Source organism: Neovison vison, chromosome 10, assembly GCF_020171115.1.
Source record: "Neovison vison isolate M4711 chromosome 10, ASM_NN_V1, whole genome shotgun sequence".
Lineage (NCBI taxonomy): Eukaryota > Metazoa > Chordata > Mammalia > Carnivora > Mustelidae > Neogale > Neogale vison.
In genome coordinates, this window is record NC_058100.1 from 66,458,813 (window position 1) to 66,486,768 (window position 27,956).

A 27,956-nucleotide genomic window follows, 5' to 3' on the forward strand; every position below is an offset into this window, starting at 1 on the left:
CACATGACCCTCTGTGAACTTTGGTATTTACCAAAGCTATTTCATTACAACAGCTTCCTGGCAAATGAAAGCCAAATGAAAGCAGGACTTGGAGCAATACCACTGCTGTTCGGCCATTTCTAAACATATGTGCTTGGGATAATCTACCATGCTGCTTTTAATTAATGTCATTCTAATCTTCTGGATTTCTACTGCTGGGGTGCAAGGTAAGTTGAAAACATGAGAGCAGATCTGAATATTTAGTTCCTCTTTCATATGTTGGGTGTGTGTATGTGTGTGTGTATGTGTGTGTGTAAATATGTTTTAAAATGAATAAATAGGGGCACCTGGCTGGCTCAGTGGGTTAAAGACTCTGCCTTCGGCTCAGGTCATGATCCCAGGGTCCTAAGATCGAATCCTGTATCAGGCTCTCTGATACAGGAGGAGCCTGCTTCCTCCTCTCTGCCTGCCTCTCTGCCTGCTTGTGATCTCTGTCTGTCAAATAAATAAATAAAATCTTAAAAAAAATAAAACGGATAAATAGGTAAGAACATTTTGAATAAAGTCTTATGATTTCTTTTTTTCTTTTTTTTGTCTTATGATTTATTTTATCAAAATGTTTTCTAATATGAAATTAAGAGAAAATAGAATGAAATTATTTTCTCTGTCCTCTAAGTTCCCAAGTGTGAAAGCCACCAAATACAACATTTGGAGAGGAATTACAGGATGAAAAAGCTACATATAATGATGTCCAAAGGGTCCAGTACCCTTTCTCCATAAACTCTGCAATGCCACTGGCCAGGAAAAGGATCCCAAGAAAATCTGGAAATTTTTGCATTTTCATAGATTTGCTAATTTTAAGTATTATTAAACTAGGAACATCCTTTTTCAATCTAACTGTCATTTAACAAAGGGAAATCTCTTTTAGTAAAACAGTACAGTATATTCTAATTTTTGTGAATAATAAACCAGTGAGATGTTAGTAAGTTTTTTTTGTTGTTGTTGTTTGTTATTTGCTTTTTCTGAGCTCTTCAGTAAAGGTCAAAAGTGAAAAGAAATTGTCCATCCTTTGTTTATTAAAACTAGAAACCACGTCTTACAATATTTTAAAAGCTGTCTCATCTTATTTCATGTTGAGATAAAAATCACCATATCCAAATAATGGAAAACAAACCTCTAACAAGATCCAGGACGGCTGATTAGACCATGGGTAGAAGTGGAGTTTCAGTCCTGCCTTTTATTGTTTGATTTCCAGAAGGGGTGTATTTTGCTATTTTGTTGCTTGCTAATTTTTACATCTAATAGACATTCTTTGGGGGAAGTTTCTCTTTAATCCTAACATGAGAGAAAAATGGGAACAATACAAATGCTTTACTTTTAAGAGCCACCCTCATAAAAGTTATAAAATCTCCTTTCTATGGACTTGAAACTCCTTTTGTTTGATGCTACTTTTAGCATTGAGATAGACTCACAGGAGAGCAATTAGCAGATGGGGATAAAAGTACAACAGGCATTGCTTTGTCTCAATCAGAAATACCAAATTCTCTGGTTAGACTGGATGACTGTCTCACTGAAGAACTGTCTGGATGGGTGGATAGGTGTATTTGATTTTTTTTTTTTAATCTGTGTATCTGGTATAGATTGTTTTAAACATCTGTTAGCAATGACATTAAGAGAGGATTTTGAAATGGGCAAAAAGCAGAGGAAAATAAGTATAGAAGATGAGAATGATAGATAGACTTTTTCTAACCCATGACCCAGAAAAAGATACTCAAACTTCACACTCATCTCCCAGAGAACCGTCAAGTGAAGATCCATCCAGAAGTTGTGTAGATGTTGAATGACCTCCAAGTCTGTGTTGCACTAAGGCTTAGAGGCCTGTGAGAAACTGGCCCCAGAGCAAAAGCAGCATGTTATATAAAAACCCTGTGTGCTTGCCATGGTGAAATACTGATTGAGCATTGGATTAGGCTGTATCCTGCAGCAAGGAAGCTTGCTCCACCGTAGCTTTGAGTGTCATTAGAGGAAAGCAAAATGTGTTAATAAGTAAACAGATTGCAAGACTAGGTGTCCATGTACGTTTGTGTGATGTGTGTGTGTGTGTGTGTGTGTGTGTAGAAGGGTATGGCTCTATTTCATAAGAAAGGTAGTCATGAGCTTTTATCAGAATGTAGAGACGGGAGTCATCATCTCTTCCTTTTGGAGGGGGTGACTGGCTAAAGGAGGTCTGCCAAAAGAGGTTAAGGTTGAAAGCTAGCCCGTCGCTGTGCACACAATGAATATTCTTGCTCAGTGTGGCAGAATGAGCATTGAAGGATAGGTAGAAGAGGGATGATTGGAGAATGGAAGGGATATTTTTCTGGATAACAAAGTGAGGTAGAAATGGATGGAAATCAAACGCTGTAATTTGAGGGGAGGGCAAGGCATATCTGGAAAAAAGAATTATGGGAGGTGCGACTCTCAATGTATAAGGATCTTTTTTTCCTGCACGTTCTCCAAAACTACCACGGGTCAAATTGTAAACAGATAAGTTAGCTCAGGTTTTGCAGGTTAAATGTCATGGGAATCACTTTTGTGCCACATGCAAAGTCACCTCTGGACAAATGCAAGAGAGAATTTCCCGAGGTAATTGGTGAGCTGAATTTTTGGAAGTTGTTTTCTTTATTCACTTAAGGAAAAAACAAAACTTCTTCATCCTCACGGCACCAGGAAAAACCAGACAACACTGAGACTGAATCAGAACAGAGAAAGGAAAGGCCCCAGGGAGCCCACACGATGTGTTCCTACCCGGCAGCACGTAGTGTGGACCCAAGCCCGCCGCTGCCTGCTCCCTTCTGCCGCCGCTCATAGATGGTTGTGCGGGATTTTCTTCTCAAAGTTACTGCGGAAAAGATTTCTATTCCACGTGACTCCAAGCATAAATTTCATGTTCATTGACAATGGGCTTTTCAAATACTCTTGTACTCTTAATTCGAGATCATTTTTTTGTTCTTGATGATGAGTACACTGGAAGGCATGTAGAGTAGAGGAAACTGAGCTGCATGACAGAAAAAAAATCAAAAAGGTGATTAAAATATGACTTAATGATTCACTGATGTGGGTTAATTCTTCAGTTTTGTTTCATTTTTCCCAGCCTCTTCCTACTGTAATTACCCAAAAATAGACCACGGAATTATATATGGTAGAGACCGCTCAGAGGAACATTCCCTGGTTCCTGTTGGGGAAATTTATTATTATTCTTGTGAATATAATTTTGCATCTCCTTCACGATCCTTTTGGACTCGCATCATCTGCACGGAGGAAGGATGGTCACCAACACCCAGGTGTCTCGGTGAGTAAATATCTTGCTCAGCAGATGTGGCTGAACCATTCGGTGGTTAGACGCGGCCCAGATGTCTCGGCAGATGGTCCCAGGGATCAGGATTAGCCAGCGAAGATGAGAAACGTAGTCCTTTCTTGAGAGGCTTTTTCTGAAAAGCAAATGAATAAATATGTGAAGTTTCTTGTGTTACCTAGAAGTGCTTTACATATTTTAATTTTAAAAACTGAAGATTTATATATTTGACATTAATATGTATTTCCTAATATTTGTTTGGTATCAGCCTGGGCATATTTTTCCTTTAAAACAAATCTTTTTGCATTCTATTTTGAAACTTACCATTCTTTTGAATATTGCAAAGATCGCGTGAGTGTAAATATTTTCACATTCATATTTTCCATAAAACACGTCTTTTGTTTTTACAGTGATATCTCTATTAATCCTTCAGTGAATGTGAAGAGCAGACTCAGGAGGGACTGGGTATATTAAGCAAAAAGCAGTGGGGGGAGGGTGCCTGGGGTGCTCAGTCTGTTAAGCACTTGATGCTTGATTTTGGCTCAGGTCATGATCTCAGGGTCATGAGACGCAGCCCCGTGCTGGGCTCTGTGCTCCTGGAGGAGTCCGCTGGTCCCTCTCCCTCTGCCCTCTCCTCCCACCCCTGCCCCCCGCTCTGTCTTTCTCAAATAGATAAGTAAAATCTTAAAAAAAAAAAAAGAAAAAAGAAGAAAAACAATGGGAGGCAGAAAATATGTGCCAACAAAGGAGACAGTAATGGTCTTTCTCGTTCTGTAAGCAACATTTATGAGAAGTAAGAGAGAAACGGATATATTAAAATCTAATTTTGTACCTCGAGAAGTTTATAGAAACAAAATATTTTTTTGTAAAAACCGTAAAACGGAATGAAATGTCAATTTACATTTCATACATGGAAGTAATGTATCTATAGTAGCATGATCAGAATTCTTTAGAAATTTTGTTTTCATACCTGATTTCAGTTTTGGAAGTTTGCCATTTTACTTAATATATTGTAAAAAAGAAATTTAGTTGTTGTTGTTGTTTTTAAATCAGTTCCATCTTGTACATTAAACAATCTTTGGTCCTTAGGGCAGTGTTTCTTTCCTTCTGTGGAAAATGGTCATTCTGCATCTTCAGGAAAAACACACCTGGAAGGTGACAGTGTACAAATTGTCTGTGATGTTGGCTACAGCCTTCCTCATAATAGTGACACCATTTCATGTTTGAAAGACGGCTGGTCTTTTCCTCCCAGATGCAGTGCCACCAGTAAGTAAAATGCTGCCCTGTCACATCCTGACATGTGATGGGATTTAAAAAAAATATATCTGTTGTCAGGAGCTATGTGTAGGTTTCATTGCTGGCTTTTATGCTTATGCATTTGTTTTTCAGTTCCAGTTGAGTCTGATGGATATACAAAAATCATACTTTGTCTACACAAATCCAGTGCATGCAATACATAGAAATGTTAGATAATACAAAGGTTTTGAAGGCAGTCCCTTTATGTTAAAGGAACACCCATTTATTGCTTACAGGAAAATTATCACGTTAGTTGGAAATAAACTTTATTTAAAACTGGAGTGTCAGGGGCACCTGGGTGGCTCAGTGGGTTAAAGCCTCTGCCTTCAGCTCAGGTCATGATTCCAGGGTCCTGGGATCGAGCCCCACATTGGGCTCTCTGCTCAGCGGGGATCCTGCTTCCTCCTCTCTCTCTCTCTCTGCCTACTTGTGATCTGTCTGTCAAATAAATAAATAAAAAAATCTTAAAAAAAAAACAAACCTGGAATGTCAAACTGAAAAGAGACTTTTTAAGTGACCATAAGTCCAATCCTAGTTAAAATGACAAGACAGTTTTATACAGTTATTTTATGGGTGCATGTTAAATTTACAGGCTTAATTCAGTAAGCACTCAGTTTCTTTGTTTAAAATATTTTGTACCTGTGAGTGTTAGAAAGACACTTGCTCAAAGACACAAGAACACTCTTAAGAGAACTTCTCTGGCTGTACCTCCTCCTAATACCCTCTCTGTTACTCTGCCCTGTAAATTCTAGCCGTTCTAACCACCATGGTCTCCATATTGTCATCTTCCTTGCTCTCCTCAAATCAGGAAGAACCCTGGACCCTCCGTGGCTTCTCCCTGCTCCTCTCCACCCCCCAAATACAGTCTGGAAATTACTCTCCTAGTAAAAAGCTAAAAACAGTAATAGACTGTTATTTGGGGTTTGGGTGTCCCCCCCTTTTTTTTATCATCACAGACTTGCACTGGGCAATTTCCAGTTTTTTAGAGCTGTTTTGTACAGTCTTCTAACATTTTCTTCTGATAGAAATGTATGCTGATACCAGCTAATCTATCTTATCAGGAAATGAAGTCTTCTGATATGCTTTTTTTCTAAAAAAAGATTTTATTTATTTATTTGACAGACAGAGATCACAAGTAGGCAGAGAGGCAGGCAGAGAGAGAGGGGGAAGCAGGCTCCCTGCTGGGCAGAGAGCCTGATGCGGGACTCGATCCCAGGACCCTGGGATCATGACCTGAGCCGAAGGCAGAGGCTTTAACCCACTAAGCCACCCAGGTGCCCCGCTTCTGATAAGCTTTTTAAAATAATTTATTCCAGAACTCATTATTTAAATTTAAACTTCCAGAAAATAGAGTCTTTTTAAAGCAATGTGAATTAAAATACTCAGTTCCCAGTTGGGCCACAATCTCTTTCAATTATAAGGGGCTTACACATGACCAATACTTGCAGAAGAATAATAAAAGAAGACATTTAGTGGCTTCCTACCTGAAATGTCCCGTGGTTGAACAGGTCTCGTAATTTATAAGGCTTTAATTATGCTATAAACATTTCATTGTCATCTTCATCTCGAGAACCATCTCTCTTCATTTTGTGGGATAATGGCAGTTGTCAGACCACCAATTGTATTGTAGCGGCCTGACAACTCAGTTTGACCAGTGGTGACGCACACAAGCTGGCTCCTGTGTATATTTTGTGAGACTCTATTAGCCCTTGAGAAATTCTGTGTATCCAAGGTTGGGTGTTGGATGAAGAACACCACAGAAAGTCAATGACATTTCAGGGCAACTGGATTCTAGCACGGGTTCTGTGGAAAGTCACCTCTGTGACCATGAGTACATGATCACCCTTTTGAGCTAAGTTTACTGATCCGCAACACGAGTATGTTAAACTTTCTGGGTAACAATGATTAAAATCCAACCATTTTTCTTTAAATCCCGTGGTGGAAGCTCATTTTCTGCCAACTGTGTTAGATTTATGGACAAATATTGAGTGAGAAATGGCTTTTAACAAGAATTAGAGAATCAACGGAAGAGATAAGGACTGGATAACAAAATGACAGAGATTCCAAAAAATGAAAAAAACAGGAGGAATACAGTTAAAGAATAGAGAAAAAATAAATGTCTAGAACAAGAGTTCTAAATTTTTTCTGAAGCTTGCACACCTTTTGTTCCCCAAAATAAGCTGTGGGAATACTGATAAAATCATTAATCACGTCATTAAATCAATCATGATATACACATACATTTGAATTTTGTGGCAATGTTAATGACATTGTAAATCACGCGTCTTAAAAATGTATTGGCTTTATTCTTAATGCTATGGTCTTAAAAAGAAAACCATCCATACTGTTCATATTTAAGCAGCTTCAAGTCTTTAGGAAAGTAATATGCAAGTAAATTAAATTTTCAATTTTAGTAATTTTATCAGAGGATGTTACCACTGATTGGTCCTTTTAGGTGATTTTAAAATGTGTACTTAACCTTTAAAAATCTGATCTATTTAAGTAACGCAATAGTGTCATAAACTACAGCTAACCACAAAAACAATGCTGACATTCATCAATATGAAGATGAGGTTTAAAGATTCCATAAATTTTACAAAAGGCAAAATTATTCTGTGGTATTTACGGAAAAGAGAGGGTTAATGACTAGAGATGTCATGAGGAACTTCGAACATGTGAGTGACCATTCTGTTGTTGTAACTGGATAACAGTTACAGAGGTGTGTTTATTTTATAAAAACTTACTGAACTTCTGATTATTACACTCATCTACATGCATGTTCTGTTCAGCAAGTTCATTACCACACATTATTAGGAGACCGTTCCTAGGATGTCTTCACATTTCTGCATGGTCCAGGATGTCTGAACAAAGAGTGTTAGCAAACTTGGCTAGAAAATGATGAAATAGAAAACACATCTTGGACGTCAGAGCTAACATATGCCTCCAGTGAAACTTAGAGCCGTCTTTCTGGAGCCTTTGCTTACGTTTCAGAGAAGTAAAAACCTTCCTCTCTCTCTCCCCACAAACATGTCTCTGCTCCAGAGCAAAGCTTTCCTTCCCTTTCTCTCTTGCGGGGAGAATGGACCAAGGGGCCAGCTGCCCTGGAAACCTCCAAGTCTCTTACTTCAGAGGTTCCTTTGCCATGGTGCAAAGCCACTGACCGAGCACGATGGCAAATCACTTATTTCATCTCTGATCTAAAGAACTAATGTTTCCTGTAAGGAGGATACATTTCCACATGCGTGGACATACACACACACACATACACACACACCAGGTATTTACTGCACACTACAAGAACATATAGGATACTATAGATGGTAGCTATATACATAGACGTATATATTTATGTACATATGTATATATATTTATGTATATGTATATATTTACAGGTATACATAGACATATATATTTATGTAATAGAATACTTAAGTATATCTAAAAATAGTTTCATTTATTTAGGAGTATCATTAATATATAAGGACAATGTACCTAAAATCAATTTTTACTAAATTATTAATAATATTTTCTAATGTACATAAAATCCATTTTTAGTAAAATAGTCATAATAATATTTTCTAAAAGATAATTTGTGCATTGGTACATAATGATTAAAGGTTTTTGTCCACTTGTTGTGTGCTTGGGATAACATTAGGAATAAGACCCTGATTTTAAATATGCCTTCAAGTCTTAAGATGTATTAGTATTAGCACATGCCAGAAATAAAGGTAAGAGCATATGGTGTAACCTCAGTGATGAGTTGGACTACGAATGCCATGATGGATATAAAACAGAGATGGGAGCACCCCAGCGTCCATAGGATGGGGTGACGATGGCTGGTCCCATGTTGCCCACAGGCTACGGTAAGTACTGTTTCTTCTAGGAAACGAAAGCAATTCTGAATGTATTTTTTTTTTAGTAGACTCTATTGAAAGATGTTTCCTAATGAACAGTCATCTAAATTTAAGGTGTCCCCAAACAGCTTTAAGAGACCAATGTTAAATAATGATTTAATAACAGATCTTTGAAAAGCTACTTAGCTCATCCAAAATAATGTTGTTTATATGCCACATGCATTGTATTTACAAACAAGGTGAACGCTGTTTTAAAGGTACCTTGAATTCATGCTGCCAAATAATTCAAAACTAAGCAAACTCACCAAAGTTATAGTTTGCTATGCCTGCTACAGAAACTTTAGATATTATGCTCCTGGATTTTCATCCTTTTCCTTGTCATTTGATTGTAAATTCACAATTTATGGTCAGAGACTTGGGGCACCTGGATGGCTCAGTCAATAAAGCGTCTGCCTTCAGCTCAGGTCTTGATCTCAGGATCCTGGGATCGAGTCCCATGTTGGGCTCCCTGTTCAGCAGGGTGTCTGCTTCTCCTTTTCCCTCTGTGTGTGTGCTCTCTCTCTTTCTCAAATAAATAAAACTTAGAAAGACATTTATAGTCAGAAACTTGTATCCCATTTGTTTATTTTAGAGCAGTTTGGGATTTCATGGCACAACTGAGGGGGAGGGACAGAGATGTATCCCTTTTGCCCATACATGCAATACAGTCTGTCCCAATATCAACCTGACCGACCAGCCATATTTGTACAATTGACGAACAGTTTGACACATCGTAATCACCCAAAGTCTATAGTTTATATTACAGTCCATTCTTGGTGTTGCACAGTCTTTGACATAAACGCTGCACAGAATGCCTTCAAGTTATGCCAAATCATATCCTTCCTAAAATATGACTGTACATTTTCCCCCATATATATTAGTTTTCTGCTGCTACTGTAACAAATTACCACAAACCTAATTGCTTAAAACAGTGCAATCTTATTATCTCATAGTTCTGGAGGTCAAAAGTCCTAAAATCAAGATGTTGAATTACAGTTCCTTCTGGAGGTCCTAGGAAAGAATCTGTCTCTGCCTTTTATAGCTTCTCAAAGCCCTTTGCGTTTCTTGACTCACCGCCCTTCCTTATACCGCTTCAACCTCTGCTTCTGTTGTCACACGTCCTACTTTGATTCTGATGCCTCTGCTCCCTTTTGTAAGAACCCTTGTGATTATACTGGGTCCACTCCCATACAAATAATTTAAATTAATCTCTCCATCTCAAGGTCTTTAACTTAATTGTAACTACAAAGTCTGTTTTTCCAAGGAAGGTAACATATTTGCATGTTTCATGGATTAGGATGTGGGTATTTTGGGGAGGCCATTGTTCTATCTCTAATACCATGTAATAACCATACTTGAATAAATCAGTTGGAAAATCCTACATCAGCCAAGATTGATCCTTTTCTTTCTTTTTTTTTCAAGATCAATTATTTTTAATAGAGCTTTTTTTTTTTTGCAGTTGGATTAGAAAGGGAATATAAATAACAAATAAAGAATTGTCATGCAAAATTACTGGAAAGAAATACAGAGATACAGGTGTGCAGCTCTTCCTAAAGCTGAGTGAGTCACATTTCAAGGGGATTTGTAAAAACTGTTATTAAACTATTAAATTGCCAGTAACAATGCATAAAACTGGCTAGTTTAAATAATATTTCTGAGATTTAGTTAAAAATATTTCATCATATTTTAGTGATATATGCTTGATTTATTCAGAGTATTTGTCTCGCATGTCATTTATATTTTCTTTTTTTAAAATAGATTTTATTTATTTATTTGAGAGGGAGAGAATGAGCAGGGGGGAGGGGCAGAGAGAGAGGAAGAAGCAGACTCCTCACTGTGGAGCGGGGAGCCCGATGTGGGGTTCCATCCCAGGACCTGAGATCATGTCCTGAACTGAAGGCATATGCTTTATTGACTGAGCCACCAGGTGCCCCTGTCATTTATATCTTCACATGTGAATTTCAATATCGAATTTTATAAATGAACCACAAATAACAGATTAAATGAGAAAAATACACCTATATATTCATATAGGTATCCATTTTTACTTAAATCAGAAGGTATTCATACTGCATTGGCTTTTAGAAAAATATTAGAGATGAGGTTGGGTATAATGGAAAGATTTCGAACACCCAGAAGGCAGCTTGGCCATGTGTTTCTGAAAAAGTCCACATACTAAATACAGTTCCCCTAGTAAAGTTAGGAATTATTTGCTTTTTAATGTTCCCTCCTACTTAAAATGTACTAGACATAATTCTTGCTTGGACCATTTCAGTTACTAACTTTTTAAACATACCTATCATTTAATTAAATATGTTGCATTTTAATTGTTATTACTTGAAAAACTGATTTTCACACGATCTGTGAAAACTGTTCATATGCTGTTTTATAGACAAATAAAAGTTATTAAACTTATATGGTTAAATAAATAAATAAAATAACTTATAAGTGATTGCTCCGGGACTTATTTATTACAATACCGAGGAGATTGTCATACAAAATTTTACCTTTCTGTTCAACCCTAATTTCTCTAAAGGGGCTTACACGTATTTGTTGGGTGTACGTAATTAGAGGGTTGTTTTTTTTTTTAAGGTGAGATTATACGTGCTCCTGTGTATGAAGCCCCCTGCTACTTAATAGCATATATTAAATTTAATATTACAATGATTATTTCACGCATACTTATTTTTATTTCATTTTAGATATAGAATGTCTTCTTCCAGTTTTAAAACCAAACATAGATATTTACCCAAAAAAAGCAATATACAAAGCTGGAGATGTCTTAGAATTTTCCTGTGAAGGAGGACTTAGAAGAGTTGGACCAGATTCAATTCAATGCTATCACTTTGGATGGTCACCTAATTTTCCAACATGCAAAGGTCAACATTTATTTTAGAACTGATGAAACAACTTATATCAATTTATATTAATGTCTATGTATTATTTTATTGGTCTTATATATATAATCTGACAAACTGTAAAAACATGGTAATGATATTTTAACTGAGAAGGAGAAGAGGTGCTGGGCCATCAGTTAGTTATGTTTCCTTTAACAAGGGAGTAATTCTACCTCTGTTATGATATATGTAATGGAGTTTTACAGATCAAAATATAGGTGCCAGAATGGGGAAGTGTTATGAATTTTTCCCCAAACTCAATAAAAAAATTATGCTTTAAAAAATATTGCATGGACCTTCTTATATTTTATTAAGTAATCAAGAAGTAATCAAATAAAAATATGAATTATTCAGTATAAACCAATGATTTGTTACTTGCTTCAGATGACCTTACTTTAAAAAATATTTGATAAAATTATTTTATATATATTTATAGATATTAATTAATAAAAACATATGCAATAATGTACTTTATATTTATTTATCTATATTTATATTATACCATATATTTGATAAGTACTTACTTCTATATGATATCCAAATTATTGCACTACTTTAAAATCCTTAGGGCACAATTAATATCCTGGTTATAAAAACCTGTAAAATATTGGGGGTTGGGGCAATCAGTATATTTACATATAGAAAAAATATAGGACGGCATTAAAAATTATTGTTAATTTAAAGAAATACAATAAGGTGTTTCGTATATGCAGGTCAATATCCTTTTTTTTTTTTTTTAAAGATTTTATTTATTTATTTGACAGAGAGATCACAAGTAGGCAGAGAGGCAGGCAGAGAGAGAGGAAGGGAAGCAGGCTCCCTGCTGAGCAGAGAGCCCGATGCAGGACTCGATCCCAGTACCCTGAGATCATGACCTGAGCCTAAGGCAGCGGCTCAACACACTGAGACACCCAGGCGCCCCTATGCAGGTCAACATCCTATTTCTTAGGTAGGTATTCTGAAAAATTTAGAAGTAAAATCTTATTATGTCTATCATTTACTTTAAATTATTTTGGGGGCACCTGGGTGGCTCATTTGGGGTAAGTGTCTGTCTTCCATTCAGGTCATGATCCCAGTGGGATCCAGCATAGTGTCAGGCTCCTCGTTCAATGGCGAGTCTGTTTCTCCCTCTGCCCCTCCTCCTACTTGTGCCCCCCCTCATTTTGCGCACACGCTCTCTCTCTCAAATAAATAAGTAGAATCTTAAATAAATAAATAAATAACTTGGCAAAAAAGTAAGTAATTTGGGCAAAATGTAACATTCATATATATCTAGGTGATCAGTATATGTATCCATTTTTCTTTAATTTGTTCAGAATTGTTTATAATTCTGAACAAATTATTATTATAATTTTATAACAAATTATTATTATAATTTTATAAAATTATAATATAATTTTATAAAAAGCCAACATTTGAGAAAAAAGAGTACTCAAGACACTATGTACACTGTAAAAAGAAAACCTGAAGAAAAAAAGGAACGTAGCATAAATATAATTTAGTTCTAGGTCAACCAGAACAGTAATTTTACATTTTGTCAGAGTCCTAAGATTCTTTAAGCATTACTTAAATAGTTTCTTTATGATAGGGCAAGTACAGTCATGCGGTCAACCTCCTCAGGTCCTCAATGGTAAAATAAAGGGGATAAGGAAAGAAGTATATGAACACGGCGAGACGATGGAATATGAATGCCCGCCCTACTTTCTACTGACGGGGCCTGCGAAAATACAGTGCATCGATGGAGAATGGACAAATGTGCCCACTTGCGTTGGTAAATAGATGCTAATGTTTAAGCAGAATGGTTTAAACTTTGCACTTATATATAAATACAAACATAAAAAGATTCAAAATATTTTATTTCTTTAATTTTATTTTTTCAGTTTTCCAAGATTCATTGTTTATGCACCACACCCCATGCAGTACGTGCCCTCCTTAATACCCACCACCAGGCTCACCCAACCTGCCACCCTCCTCCCTTCCAAAATCCTCAGTTTGTCTCTCAGAGTCCACAGTCTCTCATGGCTTGTCTTCCCCTCCGATTTCCCCCAATTCATTTTCCTTTCCTTCTCCTAATATCCTCCATGTTATTCCTTATGCTCCACAAGTAAGTGAAACCATATGATAACTGACTCTCTCTGCTTGACTTGTTTCACTCAGCATAACATGGATTTAAATATTTTTAAAAGTAAGCATATCTTTTATTACATTCTCTTAGGACAAGTTAAAGCATGTGGCCCTGTACCTCACCTTGAGAATGGCTATGCCCAGTTCTCTGTTCTTCCCTTCCAACATGGTGTTTCTGTGGAGCTGAATTGCAGAGATACATATAAAATGATTGGAAATAATGTAATTACCTGTATTGATGGAACGTGGACTGAACTTCCTACGTGTGTTGGTGAGAATACATTTCCTACTTGTGTATTTGATTGTTTACAAGTTTTAAAATCAATAGATATGTTTAGAACAGCACATGCCAATCCCATCATCTATTAAATAATTAGGTTATAAGACCCTAAATTCTTCACCCCTAATTACTTAAGAAACTGAATTGTTAAAGATTTCCTTTGATCTTCTGTACACTGTGCAAGACTATGGAGATGCTAAGGGCTCTGTGAACCAAGAGAGTCTGGGACTTCTACTTCTACTTCAGAGTAATAGTGGATGCTGTTCTCCTTTGTCCTATGCCCAGCAATCAAGTCTTTAATTTTAAGCTTTAAAGACTAGCAGATTCTTTGCTGCTCTTCTTCAAGACTCTAAAGTAGAAAATTCAAAACCACTCTTTTCCATCATCTCTTAGATTTTTGGATTATCAGCTGGCTTCCCCACTCCTGGGGATGACAACTGTAGCTGTGGCAGATACCCGGTCACTGCCCACTCATGATGACCTGCAGAGAAGGAATATGTTGCATCCCCAAGAGCCTGGACTTCGTTATAAAAAGGTGTAAATTATATACGTTCGTGGCCAACAGCTTTTATATAAGGAGAACACAGATATCCAATCACTAGCATCACATAGTGTCAATTTATAAATAGGGATTATTGGAGAAAAACACATAAAGGGAGAGAGGTAGCAGAGCAGTCTATGTCTCATTATCCTGTCCTTTGACACCCTCAGGAAAGGTTCCACAATGATCTATATATGTATGGACAATAGGGAAGAATTGTAACAATAAAATCTACTTAGACTAGCAAATGGCCCATTGCAAATTATTGTCTGACTGTTGTATCAGGGTGTTCTTCCTTTGAGCCTACTCTGACTTATTGAGTCAGCGTCTTAACTAAGCTTCTGAAATGTGGGAGTAATTGAACCTCAAGAGACGTCCAGATTTTCCTCTCTTAAGACTGTACTTCCCACAGACTTACTCATGCATCACCTCTTTTTATTATTGAAATGCTTTGACAACATTTATTTAACATAATTTAGTGGAAAACAATCACATGTGTATGTCTCTTTGTGCCTTTCAAAATTAGGCTGAATGACGTTTCATAAGGACTGTCCTCGAGTCAAGACCCTGGACCAGATTAACCCCTCTTGCTCTTCCATTTCCCAAAAGACTTCATCATGTTTTTCTGTCATTCAAAAATGGAATACAGATTTTTGTTTCCTTTTCCCTTTTTCAGCATAGTCTGTGCAATGAAATTAAGACTAGCTTTGTGCGATATTGCTTGAAGTCATCCAACATAATTTAATTACGCCATTAATATGTCAGAAGTTTTATTGAAATAATTGCTAGTTTCTGCTCAATATTCTTATCATGTATGAATATTTTTCTTTTTTATAGAAACAAACCAACTTAAAGGGTGCAGCAGACCAAAATTTCATCCAGGAATACTGATGAGACCAAATCTGAGTCAATATAATCACAGTACCAGAATATATTACAATTGTCTTCCGAGGTACAAACGCATACGATCAATCTGCATCAATGGGAAATGGTATCCTGAACCAAACTGCATAGGTAAGGTTTGTTTTAAAAACTCTGTAGATGGGGCACCTGGGTGGCTCCGTGGGTTAAGCCTCTGCCTTTGGCTTGGGTCATGGTCTTAGGGTCCTGGGATCAAGCCCCGCGTCGGGCTCTCTGCTTGGCGGGGAGCCTGCTTCCCCCTCTTTCTCTGCCTGCCTCTCTTCCTGCTTGTGCTCTCTCTCTCTGTGTCAAATAAATAAATAAATTCTTTACAAATATTTTGTAGACCTCATTACATCTTTATCAGAAAATTTCTCTTGTGATTAGTATGTTTTTATTTTTTATTTTTTTACATTTTATTTATTTATTAGAGAGAGAGAGAGAGAGAGACAGAGTGCGTGTGAACAAGAAAGCACAAGCAGGGGGAGCAGGAGAGGGGGAGGAAGAAGCAGACTTCCCACTGAGCAGGGAGCCTGATGTGGGGCTTGATCTCAGGACCCTGAGATCATGACCTGAGCAGAAGGCAGAGGCTTAACTCCCGTGTCACCCAGGTGCCCCAATTAGTATGTTTTTAAATTATTTATTGTGATGTGTAACTTTTAAAAAAAATTTTATTTATTTATTTGAGAGAGAGAGAGAGAGCACAAGTAGGAGGGAGAGGCAGAGAGAAAAGGAGAAGTAGACCCCCTGCCAAGCAGGGAGATTGATGGGGGGCTCTATCCCAGGACCCCGAGATCATGACCTGAACTGAAGGCAGACACTCAAACTACTGAGCTACCCATATGCCCCAATATGTAATTTTTAAGTTGATGGTGAAGTTTGACATTCAGAACACTATTTTCAGACAAATATTATTATTTAAAAACCCTGGCCCTGATGGAGTAAGCCCATTTTAACTCTATTACAATGTCTAGAAATCATAAAAGAAAAAAGAAAAAAGAGAACTGTAAAAACAGAACAAAAACTCAGTCTTCAGTGACATTAGGAAAAAACTAAAACCCAGATGACATCGTGAAGGATAACTAACAAATACTATAAATTCTGGACCAAAAGTAGAAAGTAGGGAAGGAAAATTATCTGATTAAGAGATTATTGGGACGCCTGGGTGGCTCAGTTGGTTAAGCAGCTGCCTTCGGCTCAGGACATGATCCCAGTGCCCTGGGATTGAGTCCCACATCGGGCTCCTTGCTCTGCAGGGAGCCTGCTTCTCCCTCTGACTGCCTGCCACTCTGTCTGCCTGTGCTCGCTCTCGCTCTCTCTCTCTCTCTCTCTGATAAATAAATTTAAAAAATCTTAAAAAAAAAAGAAATTATTTTCCTGGGGTGCCTGGGTGGCTCAGTGGGTTAAAGCCTCTGCCTTCAGCTCAGGTCATGATCCCAGGGTCCTGGGATCGAGCCCCACATCGGGCTCTCTGCTCAGCAGGGAGCCTGCTTCCTCCCCTCTCTGACTGCCTCTCTGCCTACTTGTGATCTCTGTCTGTCAAATAAATGAAATCTTAAAAAAAAAAAAGAAATTATTTTCCTAAGATTAATTCTCACATTCCTCAAAGGTTTATTTTCAAATTATTTGAGCAACAGGACTATAAATTAGAAACATTTATAAAATGGGCACCATTTAAAATTAAAATAAACCAGATATAGAGAAGATATAGTGCTTACAGAGAAATCACAATAAAATAGAGAAAATAGAGTAGACTTCAGACTTCTCACCAACAATATAAGAAGTAAGAATAAACACAGTAATATCTCCAAAGGGCTTAAAGGAAATAATTGGCAACCAATTGTTCTCTATACCAAAATTACTTATTATTACATATGATTATGATGATTACAAAATAAAGAAATTTTTAAACATAGAAAAGACCAAGAGAATTTACCACTTAAAGTCATCCTTTGATAGGAAAGGAATAAAATGAAACAAGGTGGGATTGGGAGGGAGACAAACCGTAAGAGACTCTTAATCTCTCAGAAGGAACTGAGGCTTGCCGGGGTGGGGGGGGTGGTTGGGTTATGGACACTGGGGAAGGTATGTTCTATGGTGAGTGCTGTGAGGTGTAAACCTGGAGATTCACAGACTTGTACCCCTGGGTCTAATAATACATTATATGTTAATTAAAAAAAAAAGAGCGACCTTAAAAAAAAATCATCCTTTGAAAGAAGTCATATAAAATATATGCCAATCAGCAAGATGAAGTATTAATTCTTAACAAAAGTGTGTGATGTCATTAGAAATTGTGAGTAAAACATAGAAAATGTTAAATTTAAGTAAACAATAATTTCAAGAAGGTAAGGTAGCTAATTTTTAAAAAATAAGTAAAATGTTTTTATTTTTATTAAATTTCTTTATTCAATACAATTTTATTCTTATATAAGGAAAAAATATTGTTCTGAGAATTTCAAGAATTATAAAGCCTTTTCCATGCCCATGGAATGTTTACTTAAATTAACCACTTACTATGCATTAAATAATTCTTATAAGTTTCAAATACTAATACCTATTGATCACTTTCTATAACCACAGAGAAATAATATTTAAAATAATAACATTTATCTACTCCCCTACCCTTCCTTTTGTGAAATAGTTCTCTTCCAAATGACTTAATAAATAGTAAAAACTACATAATAATCGTAAGAATATGTGGTAAAACCTATGGAATGCAACCTAACCAAAATTTGGAGTGACATTCATAGTCTTAAAAAACAAGCTTGGAGATATCTCTCTATCTATCTCCCCAAAAGCTAAGAAAAGTAAACTCCAGATAGTAGGAGGTAAATAATAAAAGTCAGAGCAGTGTGAATGAAGTAGAATATTTTACTTACAGCTGATCCATGAAATAATACTAATTTTGGAAAAGATTAATAAGCAGACCTTCTAATCAATTCTACTCTAGTCAAGAAGAACAGTGGGCAGGTCCAGATAGACATTTCTATAACCAAAAAGCAGACAAAAATACAAATATAGGGAAAATAATATAAGAATACAATTTTGAAAAAAAAGAAATTAAAAACATAATTGAAAAGGAAAACCCTATGAAAAGGGCATGTACAGATCCTGGGAGAATGCTGTTTCTGGAGATTACCCTTATCCAGGGATTTGCCTTGACAAGGATGTTGCCTTGACAAAACTCTCCCAGCCCTCAATTTGGAGTCCATTTCTCCATTAGAGTTATTTCCCTCCCCACAGTTGACTTTTCTGGGAGAGCCCTTTTAAGGCAACCCACAGCTAGCTTTTTCCCATGGGTTCAATTCTAGCCACTAAGATTTGGAAATGGAGAGAATCAGCAGTGCAGCTATGTCTTTTAGGCGTTTTATCAGACAGACCACTTCAGTTAACCTTAAATTTTAACTGGGTCAGAGACTATTCCCTGTACCATTAATTCCATGGAAAAAGCAGATGTTTAGAAGCTTCCTGTTTTCACTTGGCTTAAGTTGAATGGGAGTTCCCCCTTCTCTCTCCAATGATGTAACATGCAGACAGCACTTTTTTAAGAAACCTTCACTACTGGCTCCTTAAAACTCATTTCTTTTGCTTCTCAAGAATGTCTGTAATACTATTTTAAAGATGACAGAGTATATTTTATAATCTCTTGGCAAGTGTTATAAAAGATTCTATCATCTCACTTTTTTATTTTATATTTGATTTTATCTTGTTTTATTTTTTGGTGGGGGAGAGAGCACAGCTGGCATAGAGTAGGGGGAGGGGCAGAGGGAGAGAGAGAATCCCATGCAGACTCCGTGCTGAGCACGGAGCCTGACCCAGGGCTCCATTTCAGGATGCTGATCAGGATAACGACCTGAGCTGTAATCAAGAGTCAGCCACCCAACTGACTGAGCTGCCTGGGTGCCTCTATTATCTTACTTTACATCTTGGTATAATTGAATTTGGAAGATCAGGCAAAGGAAATAAGAGTATTCTTTTAATGCTCTGTGTTGTATATGCAAACATATATGGGTCTCAAAACATCATAGTCCATGAAAAAAGCAAGTTGCCTTATAATATGCTATAGCATAGCCCTTATAAATGCTAAAAAAATAAATTCACAGACACTAATAATATATTAAATATAGATTCATATGTATGTGTTGAGAGTAGAAAATAAAAGCTGGAAATTAAACACATTTGGTAGGGTAGAAGAAAAAATGACGAAATAAGCAGGGTTATAAAAGTAACTTTACTACATCTGTAGAATTTAGTTTCTTTTATTAAGAAAAGGAAGAAGATAATGTTACTTATACTCTGAAAATGAGAAAAAATCAAGATAAACTATAAAATTATAGTTTAAACAAAAAGTCTATCAGAGCTAAGAAACTAATTAGTGAAATTCCAGAAATTTCTCTCCAAGGAATAAAGAAAGTCATGTTGCTGCTATCATCCTTCCTGGAATGGTGAGAGGGTGAGAAACCTACCAGAAAAATAAACATAAATAAAATAGTAGAGTTTTTAAAGAATATTATAAGTGGAATGAAGGCTAGCATGACTTAAAATTTCTAAGAGATCAGAAACAAACAAACAAACATGTGTCAGTCTTTTCCAAGTATCCTGATAACATCTGATGTTAAGGCAAGAAAATCGAAATAAAGCATCCAGAAAGTCTGTCTCTCCCCAGTCTTAATGCTGAGATAACTTCAAATTGCTCACCTGTCTTCCCCTTGAGTTCTCTTTGGAGTCCCGAGTTCCCTTTCCAAACAATATTTCTTGGTCAGTTTCTTCATCTTGGCAAAATCTACACAAAAAAGTCTTGGGAAAAAGAGAATGTGATTATTGTTTTATTGCTACTTAAAAATCCCAGAATTTTTTGTGTAATTTTTTTCTTCACTTCCTGACAGGTCCTTTCTCCTTTTGAGTCTACTCATACCTTTATCTCCATTTGGGGAGAAAAGGTATTTTCTGCCAAATGACAAAAAAATATCCTGCCACTCTCATTCCCTATGATGCTTTATGTTTGTCTGAGAGAGCTACTCAAGTGACTTTGGGAAAAACATACTTGCCTATGTGGAGAAGCAGCAGCTTTTAAAATTATACCTCAGTGGTCTTTCATTCATTAACCTTATTATCATATCTTTTACATTAATAAATATTCTGCATGGTTGATTTAACATTAAAACCTAAATATGTTTTTATATTCGATAAGGCAGTATGTAATGTTCCATTATGTACTGTACATAATGTTCCATTGCCCGTTGCCAGATTACTGATAGTTTTTAATACTAAAAACACTATATAAAATTTATAGAACACATTAGCAGTGGTATTTAGAATCCCCCAATTACCCAATATGAGTTAGATAAAAATAATAAAAAATTTGACTTATTGTATCAACTTGATTTTCTTTTTTTTAATTTATTTTTATTTAATTTCGGCATAACAGTATTCATTATTTTTTCACGACACCCAGTGCTCCATGCAATCCGTGCCCTCTATAATACCCACCACCTGGTACCCCGACCCCCCCCCCCCCCCGCCAATTCAAACCCCTCAGATTGTTTTTTAGAGTCCATAGTCTACATAGTAAAGCCCCATCCATCTGCTGAATGTGCCTGGTCTTCTTTTCATGTGCTCCCCATAGCTTGTCTTCTAGCCTGTGAATCAGACTTTACTAACTGAAAATTTACAATAACAGTAATACCAGGCTAATCTTTTTTTTTTTTTTTAATTTACTTATTTATTTTAGAGAGAGAGCACAAGTGGGAGGGGCAGAGGGAAATGGAGAGAAGATCCCAAGCCAACTCTGTGTTGAGTTTGGAGCCTGATGTGGGGCTTGATCTCAGGACCCTGAGATCATGACCTAAATCAAAATCCAAGTGCCTTCACTCACCCTGTAAGGGCCTATTCAGCCAGAGCAGCCCTACCCCAGCTGAACTGCCATTTTGTTGTAAAACTTAAATTGACCTTGCCCTCCCCTCCCCCAGGGGAACTTATTTAAAAGCAAGTCTGGGAAACCAGTCCCAGGTAACAAAGTCCAAATACAAGGGTGGTTCAGGCCAGGTGGAGGTATTCAATCAGTGGGGTGCATACTGTCTCCTACCAAGGAGTATGGGCCCCAGCCTTTGGGCACCTCTTGGGCACCAATTCTTAACTAGGTGATAGGCTGTTTCAAATGTCTACTAGGTTAAATTGTAATTCAATTGGTCACCTAGCAACACTGTGGACTTTCCTGTGTGTGTTACAATCTCATCGGCCACCTGTGTGTGGCCAGGCCCAAACACATGGCCTTTGCTCTATAAAAGTTAGTTTGGAAAGCAGGGAAGGGTCATCCTCTCTATAAGGGGCGGCCCCCACAGGTCTCTTTGATGGTCCGTCTGATTCCTGATGCTTGGCACGAAATAAAGCTTTGCTTGACCCTCGCTTTGTATCAGTCTCGCTCCTTTAATCAGGAACCCATTATTGGGGTACCCAATTTTGGGGGGACCCAACAACCCCAAGGTCAGGCTAAAATGTCAGGCTAATCTTCATTTTCTTTTGAAGGGTGAGTTATTAAGCCAAACCAGTTCATGAAAGACCAGCCTTATTAAAGGTTGACTGGAATAATGATGCCACTGGAATTAAATTCTTTTATGTCGCATATTTCTCAAACCAACAAATAAATAGGGCAAGTCATATAGAACATAAGCCACCTCCCAGACACCCCTCTAGTTTTTCACAGAAATAATTTTTGCTTAGAGGATTTGCAGCATATAATTCTAGTGTGTACGTCTTCCCTTAAAAAAATAAACAACAACCTAATGTAAAATTCAGGTTTCAGAGACTATGTGTGTATTTTGGCTGAATTTAGATCTTAGATTCTATTTTAAGATAATTTTTGAAATTTTTACTCTATTGTCATATTTTAAAATGTAATTAAACAAGAGATACTAGCTCATTTTTCTATCTTGGTTTTAAAAGAAAACAGTATAGTGGGAATTAAAAACTATCTAACAACTTATTTTTAATTATTTTGAAGGGAATTGCCACTAGACAGCAACACCTATTCTGGGAAAAAAAATGAGCTGAAGGAGAACAGCCTAAGTCAGGAGGTGGGATGTGGCTCAGATAATGATATTTTAGCATCCAAATTGACCATTTAAAAATTTTTCCCTTAGAATAAACTAAGCCATCAAAATGAAGTTCATTCCTACTCAAACAGAGGTGTTCTAATTACATCAATTGCCCAGTCATTGTCATGTTTGGAACAAAAGGCAAATCATGAAAATCTTTCATTGAGGTCAAGGGTTAGGTTATTAGGGGAAGTCTTCATTGGTTTTATCATTACTATTACCATTTTAATTTTTTTGTTTTAACTTGTTTGAATCACACGTACATAACTTTTAAATCATATGAGTTAGCTAGAAAAAATGTAAAAGGGTTAATTTGAAAATTATTTAAGAGTACTGATGGAATAATGAATAGGAAATAGAAGGGAATACCAGAGAAATTTTAATCCAGTGGTTATAGCACAAAAGTGCTTTACAAACCATAAACTATGTTAAGATAAAGTATATTTGGGGCACCTGGGTGGCTCAGTGGGTTAAGCCTTTGCCTTCAGATTAGGTCATGATCTCAGGGTCCTGGGATGGAGCCCCACATCCGGCTCTCTGCTCAGTGGGGAGCCAGCTTCCCCTCTCTCTGGCTTTCCAGCCTACTTGTGATCTCTGTCTGTCAAATAAATAAATAAATAAATAAATCTTTTAAAAAAGATAAAGTATATTTGTTACTATAGCATTATATGTGTATATATATATATATATACATACACACACACACACACCCCGAGGGAGTTACTAGTTATTGGATGTTCTACTATACTGAAATATTATCTTGTTGAGATGTTTTTCCTTAGCTTTTGTTAGTGAAATAATTAAATTCCAAACTTTTTTAGGAAAATGGAGAGAATTCTGCCCACCTCCACCTCAGATACCTAATGCTCAGAAAATGCTAACCACAGTGAATTATCGGAATAAAGCAAAAGTAGCCATTCTCTGCAAAGAAAATTATCTACTTCATGGACCAAGAGAAATTGTGTGTATAGATGGACAATGGCAGTCCTTACCACAATGTATTGGTTAGTAGTTTATTTCTAATGCTACTTGAAAAGTGTTTACTAATCTCCTTTGTTTTATCTAAAGAACAGGAAAAAGAACTTGCGATTTATTTATTGCACTTATTATTCTAAAGCATTAAATTGTCATCTAGTTATCCAGTTCTGTGACTTTCAAAAACTGTTCCTCTATGAAGTACTTGCAACAGTGGCCACAGAAGAAACAAGTTTGAGATCTCTACTGAATACCCACTTCTATTAAGTATATTTACTTGACAGGTGTATAATGGACAATACACAAATGGTCAGGGCGAAGATGTAAATTTGGCAACCGTAAGTATATAGAATATCTAAAACTATAGGACTGGATGGGACCACATAGATAATTCAAATGGCTAAATAAGAGAGATGGTCAAAGGGACAGCCTTGGTGACTCTCCATTATTAGAGATCTGGGAAATGAGAAGCAGCCAGATAGAGTTGTGGAAGAGAAACTAGGGAAGGCTGATAAAATGATTCTAGGACACAATTACATTGTTTGTGTGTGTGTGTGTGTGTGTGTGTGTGTGTGTGTAGGGGATTCCCCCACATCCAACAAGCAAGTCTTGGACACCTGTTGGGTGTCCTTACAATTCACCTAAGTTCTGACACTGTCTTATCTACCCAGAGACAGCTTCAGATACGACAGGTTAAAAATGCCCTCTTAGAAGACTACTTCTTGTACCCCCACTTCAGAGGCCAGTTCCATGTCTAGGTTGCCATCTGTGTCTTTGACTGATTGGCTATACATCAGAGGTTCCCACAACCCGTCTCCATGAGTTTGATTAATTTGCTAAAGCGACTCAAGAACTCAGAGAAATGTTTTACTTACTAGATTATGGGTTTATTATAAAAAGACATAACTCAGGAACAGCCAGATGGAAGAGATGTATAAGGCCAGGTATGGGGAAAAAGCAAGAACTTCCATGCTCTCTCCAGCCCACACTTTTTCCCCACATCTCCACAAGATCACCACCCCAGAAACATTAGAACCATGTCCTTTTGGAGTTTTATGGAGGTTTCATTACATAGGCAGATTGATTAATACTTTGGCCATTGGTGATTGATTCAAACCTCTAGTCCCTCCAGAAATTTCCACCTTCTAATCACATTGTTAGTTCTCCTCACAACCACCCTATCCTCGGGTTACCTTTGAGTTTTCCAAAATTCATCTCATTGACATAACAAAAGACACAGGTACTGCTCTCATCACTTGGGAAATCCCGAGGGCTTTAGGACCTCTGTGCCAGCAATGGGGAGAAAAACCAAATATTTATCATAAATCACATTACCAGAGCTGGTGTCCTAGAAGCAATGCCAAGGACATATTGCAAAATATCATTCAACAGGACAGCGAACATGTCAGAAACTACCTAGAACAAGACAAGTTGACTGATGGTTGAACAATGAATTTAGCTTCCTAAAATAATTGGTAACTTTGCTTAGTTATTTCAGTAGGGGGGAATACTTATTTGCAGCGTGCTCAGGAGAGGATGTGAGGTGATTAAATCAGATCAGGGAGGCTAGGAAACAAGTAGTTTTGCTCTCACGGGCATAGGGAAATGAGGCAGTAACTAGATGGGGGTGGGGGGGTAGGTATGGATAAAAGGAAATTTTACCTTACTCAGTGTGACATTTTCAACATGTTTGTATATTGGTGAATGATTTGGCAGGTAAGGAGAAATTGATAATACAGACAAAAGGGAACAATTCATGGAGTAGGGTCTTTTCTGAATTTAAAGGGGAAGGAATCTAATGCTCACATGAAAGAGTTAGTCTGAGAAAAATGCAGAATAACTCACTGAAAGAAGAGGTAGAAGAAATTTGGGATAAGAGTATTTATTTGGCCATTTCTTATCTATATCTTTGGTGATGTATGGGAAGAGAAATCAGTACAATGGAATGTATCCCCGCCATTCCTTTTTTTCTTTTTTTTTTAAGATTTATTTATTTATTTGAGAGAGAGCAGAGGAAGGTGCAGAGGGAGAGGGAGAGAGAATCTCCAGCAGACTCCTCACGGAGCGTGGGGCTCAGTGTGGGGCTCAATCTCACAACCCTGAAATCATGACCTGAGCAGAAATCAAGAGTCAGGTTAGCCAACTGAACCACCCAATTGCTCCTGTTTCCCAGCCATACTTTTTAAAAAAGATTTTATTTATTTACTTGAAAGAGAGAGAAATGAGAGAGAGCACGAGAGTGGGGTGAAAGGCAGAAGGAGAAGCAGACTCCCCGCTGAGCAGGGAGCCTGATGTGGGACTCGATCCCTGGACTCTGGCTTCATGACCTGGGCTGAAGGCAGACACCTGACTGACTCAGCCACCCAGGTGCCCTATCCCAGCTACTCTTAAAATGAAGTTCAAACATTTATTGACAGAGAAAGATGCTGTGTTATTATTTGGAATCAGAAAACAAATGGAAAATAGTATGTCAATAATTGATTTCAGTAGAACTATGGGTTTATGATCATGTACTGATAATAAAATATTTGCATAAAATAACAGTAGTCCCAGAGAATAGAAGTGGAAAGGGAGTTTTTTATTTTTACCTTTCCTGTTTAAATAATTTTTTTATGAAGATGGTGGACAGTAGACCAGATAAGATTTACTTATCTGTTCCTTTTGCTTTAAATAAAAACTATTTTTAATACTTACACTTGCATGTCCTTATAATACATATATACTTAATACTTCAGTATAGTTTACTTTAGGGTAAAAAGAACCACTATAATAGTTTTGGCTATCAGGTTGTATTATCAAAATTATATAATCAGATACTTGAGCTCTCAGACATCATATAAGACATTGAAGATATAAGGAGATTTATTTGTACTATTTTAAACTACATGTTGGTTTTCTCTCAACACATAAATGTTATTTACTTTCCAGAGGCCACACTACATTGCGGTCCCCCTCCACCTGTTAGCAATGGAGACATCACCTCATTCCCATTATCAGTATATCCTCCAGGATCAACAGTCCAGTACCGTTGTCAGTCTTTCTATGAGCTTCGGGGCTCCCTAGATGTAACATGCAGAAATGGACAGTGGTCAGAACCACCAAAATGCCTAGGTGAGTTCTTCATGTTCTCCTGGAATCTGATATTTGCTATTCATAGTAAACTTTTCATGGACTAATTTCATAGGATGACTTCTACTTCAATTGAATTGAGCTGAAAACCTGCCTCACATTGATCAAGCCATTTGGCAAGTATCTGGAGGAGTTAGGATTCAGACACAGCAATCTGGTCCCAAATTTCATGTATTTAAGCCTGATGCTCTGGTGGCTTCTCATTTCATGTCTACAGAAAAGTTAAGAGAGTAAAAAAAGTCAGCCTCTCCTTAACAGTACAAGGACTGGTCTGTCATATGTCATCAGGAAAATACTTGGTAATGTATCTTACAATCTACTGGGCTTGGGCAAATCTAGGGAAGTTCCTTATGGTTGCCACTGCCTCGAATGGCTCCTCCAATTTGACCTTGGACTTACTTCATCAACTCTGAACAAGTCCCGTATCAGAGATGATGGGCTATGGAGAACACGCTGCTAGTAGGGATAGTGTGTACTATTTACTCAGGGGGATGCTACCTCTAAGAATGCTGAATTTAAAAAAGTAGTGGACTCTGATCATGGGGGAAAGTAACACTTCTCTTCTACAGAAATCAAGGTTTCATAAAAGTCACAAACCATCAATAATTAGTTTGTGGAGAAGGAATGCTAAACAAGTAATATAATAGCTCATTGATAGTTACCTTCAAGAATATATTAAGTGAATACTTAAAGAGATGACTGGTTTTTATATATATATTGTTGTCTTCTTCAGCCAACTTTCTGTACTGTAGATGGAAATAAACCCATTTTTACTAGTAAGATGTTAATATATTCATGTGCTCACACTGTGCACATTTTGGAAACAATGTAAAAGAGAATCCTGAGTTGGGAAAGGAGGGTGAATGAATAACATGACCCTAATAGAACATTTTAATTTAATCCTATTGGTATGTGGCATTTAGGTATATAATGCATAGGAATTAAGAGCACAAGGTCTGAAGTCGAACTGCCAGTTTCCATATTCTGGCTCAAAAAACTCACTCAATTGCATGACCTTGGAAAAATTATTCAACCTTTCTGAACCCCCTTCTCCTCTTATGTAGCCCAGGGAAATGATATGTGGTATTTAGAGAAAATGCATACAAAATACTGAGAACAGTATCTGGCAAACTCAATAAACAGTAGTTTTAATATTCATTCATAATTTTATTTAATTCTTGGAAAGGAAAAGTTATATTATTAATAATTTATTTTTATTATTTCTTCTTTCAGATGCCTGTATAATTTCTGAAGTTAACATGAACAAAAATAATATACAGTTAAAATGGAAAGACATCAAAAAACTTTATGTGAAAACAGGGGATTTTGTTGAATTTGACTGTAAATGGCCGTATAAAGCAAAGACATCAAAGGAATCTTTTCGGGTTGTCTGTCAGGAAGGGAAATTTGAATACCCCATGTGTGAATGAAACCAGCATAGTTCCGTTAAATATAATTTTAAAAAGTAGTTGTACATGGGGCGCTTGGGTAGCTCAGTGGGTTAAACGACTGCC

At 37.0% G+C, this 27,956-nt stretch overlaps 1 protein-coding gene across 2 annotated transcripts; it reads left to right on the forward strand.

Annotated features, from left to right (window-relative positions):
• Positions 1–88: 88 nt before the first annotated feature.
• Positions 89–27,956, forward strand: CFHR5 (complement factor H related 5). Of its 2 annotated transcripts, XM_044266314.1 has the most exons (10): positions 89–206; positions 3,113–3,310; positions 4,403–4,579; positions 11,205–11,381; positions 12,988–13,170; positions 13,615–13,794; positions 15,182–15,358; positions 23,160–23,342; positions 26,242–26,424; positions 27,676–27,956. In XM_044266314.1, the coding sequence occupies exons 1-10, from the start codon at positions 149–151 to the stop codon at positions 27,870–27,872; spliced, it is 1,713 nt and encodes a 570-aa protein (XP_044122249.1). In that variant the 5' UTR covers positions 89–148; the 3' UTR covers positions 27,873–27,956. The 2 variants fall into 2 exon arrangements, with proteins under 2 accessions (XP_044122249.1, XP_044122250.1); XM_044266315.1 differs by lacking the exon at positions 4,403–4,579.

Bases quoted from the DNA above. Each gene is read 5' to 3' on its own strand.
- CFHR5 (XM_044266314.1), top strand. From the start codon at position 149: ATGCTGCTTTTAATTAATGTCATTCTAATCTTCTGGATTTCTACTGCT. The intron at 3,311-4,402 runs GTGAGTAAATAT...TTTGGTCCTTAG, and splicing joins ACCAACACCCAGGTGTCTCG to GGCAGTGTTTCTTTCCTTCT. The intron at 26,425-27,675 runs GTGAGTTCTTCA...TTCTTCTTTCAG, and splicing joins AGAACCACCAAAATGCCTAG to ATGCCTGTATAATTTCTGAA.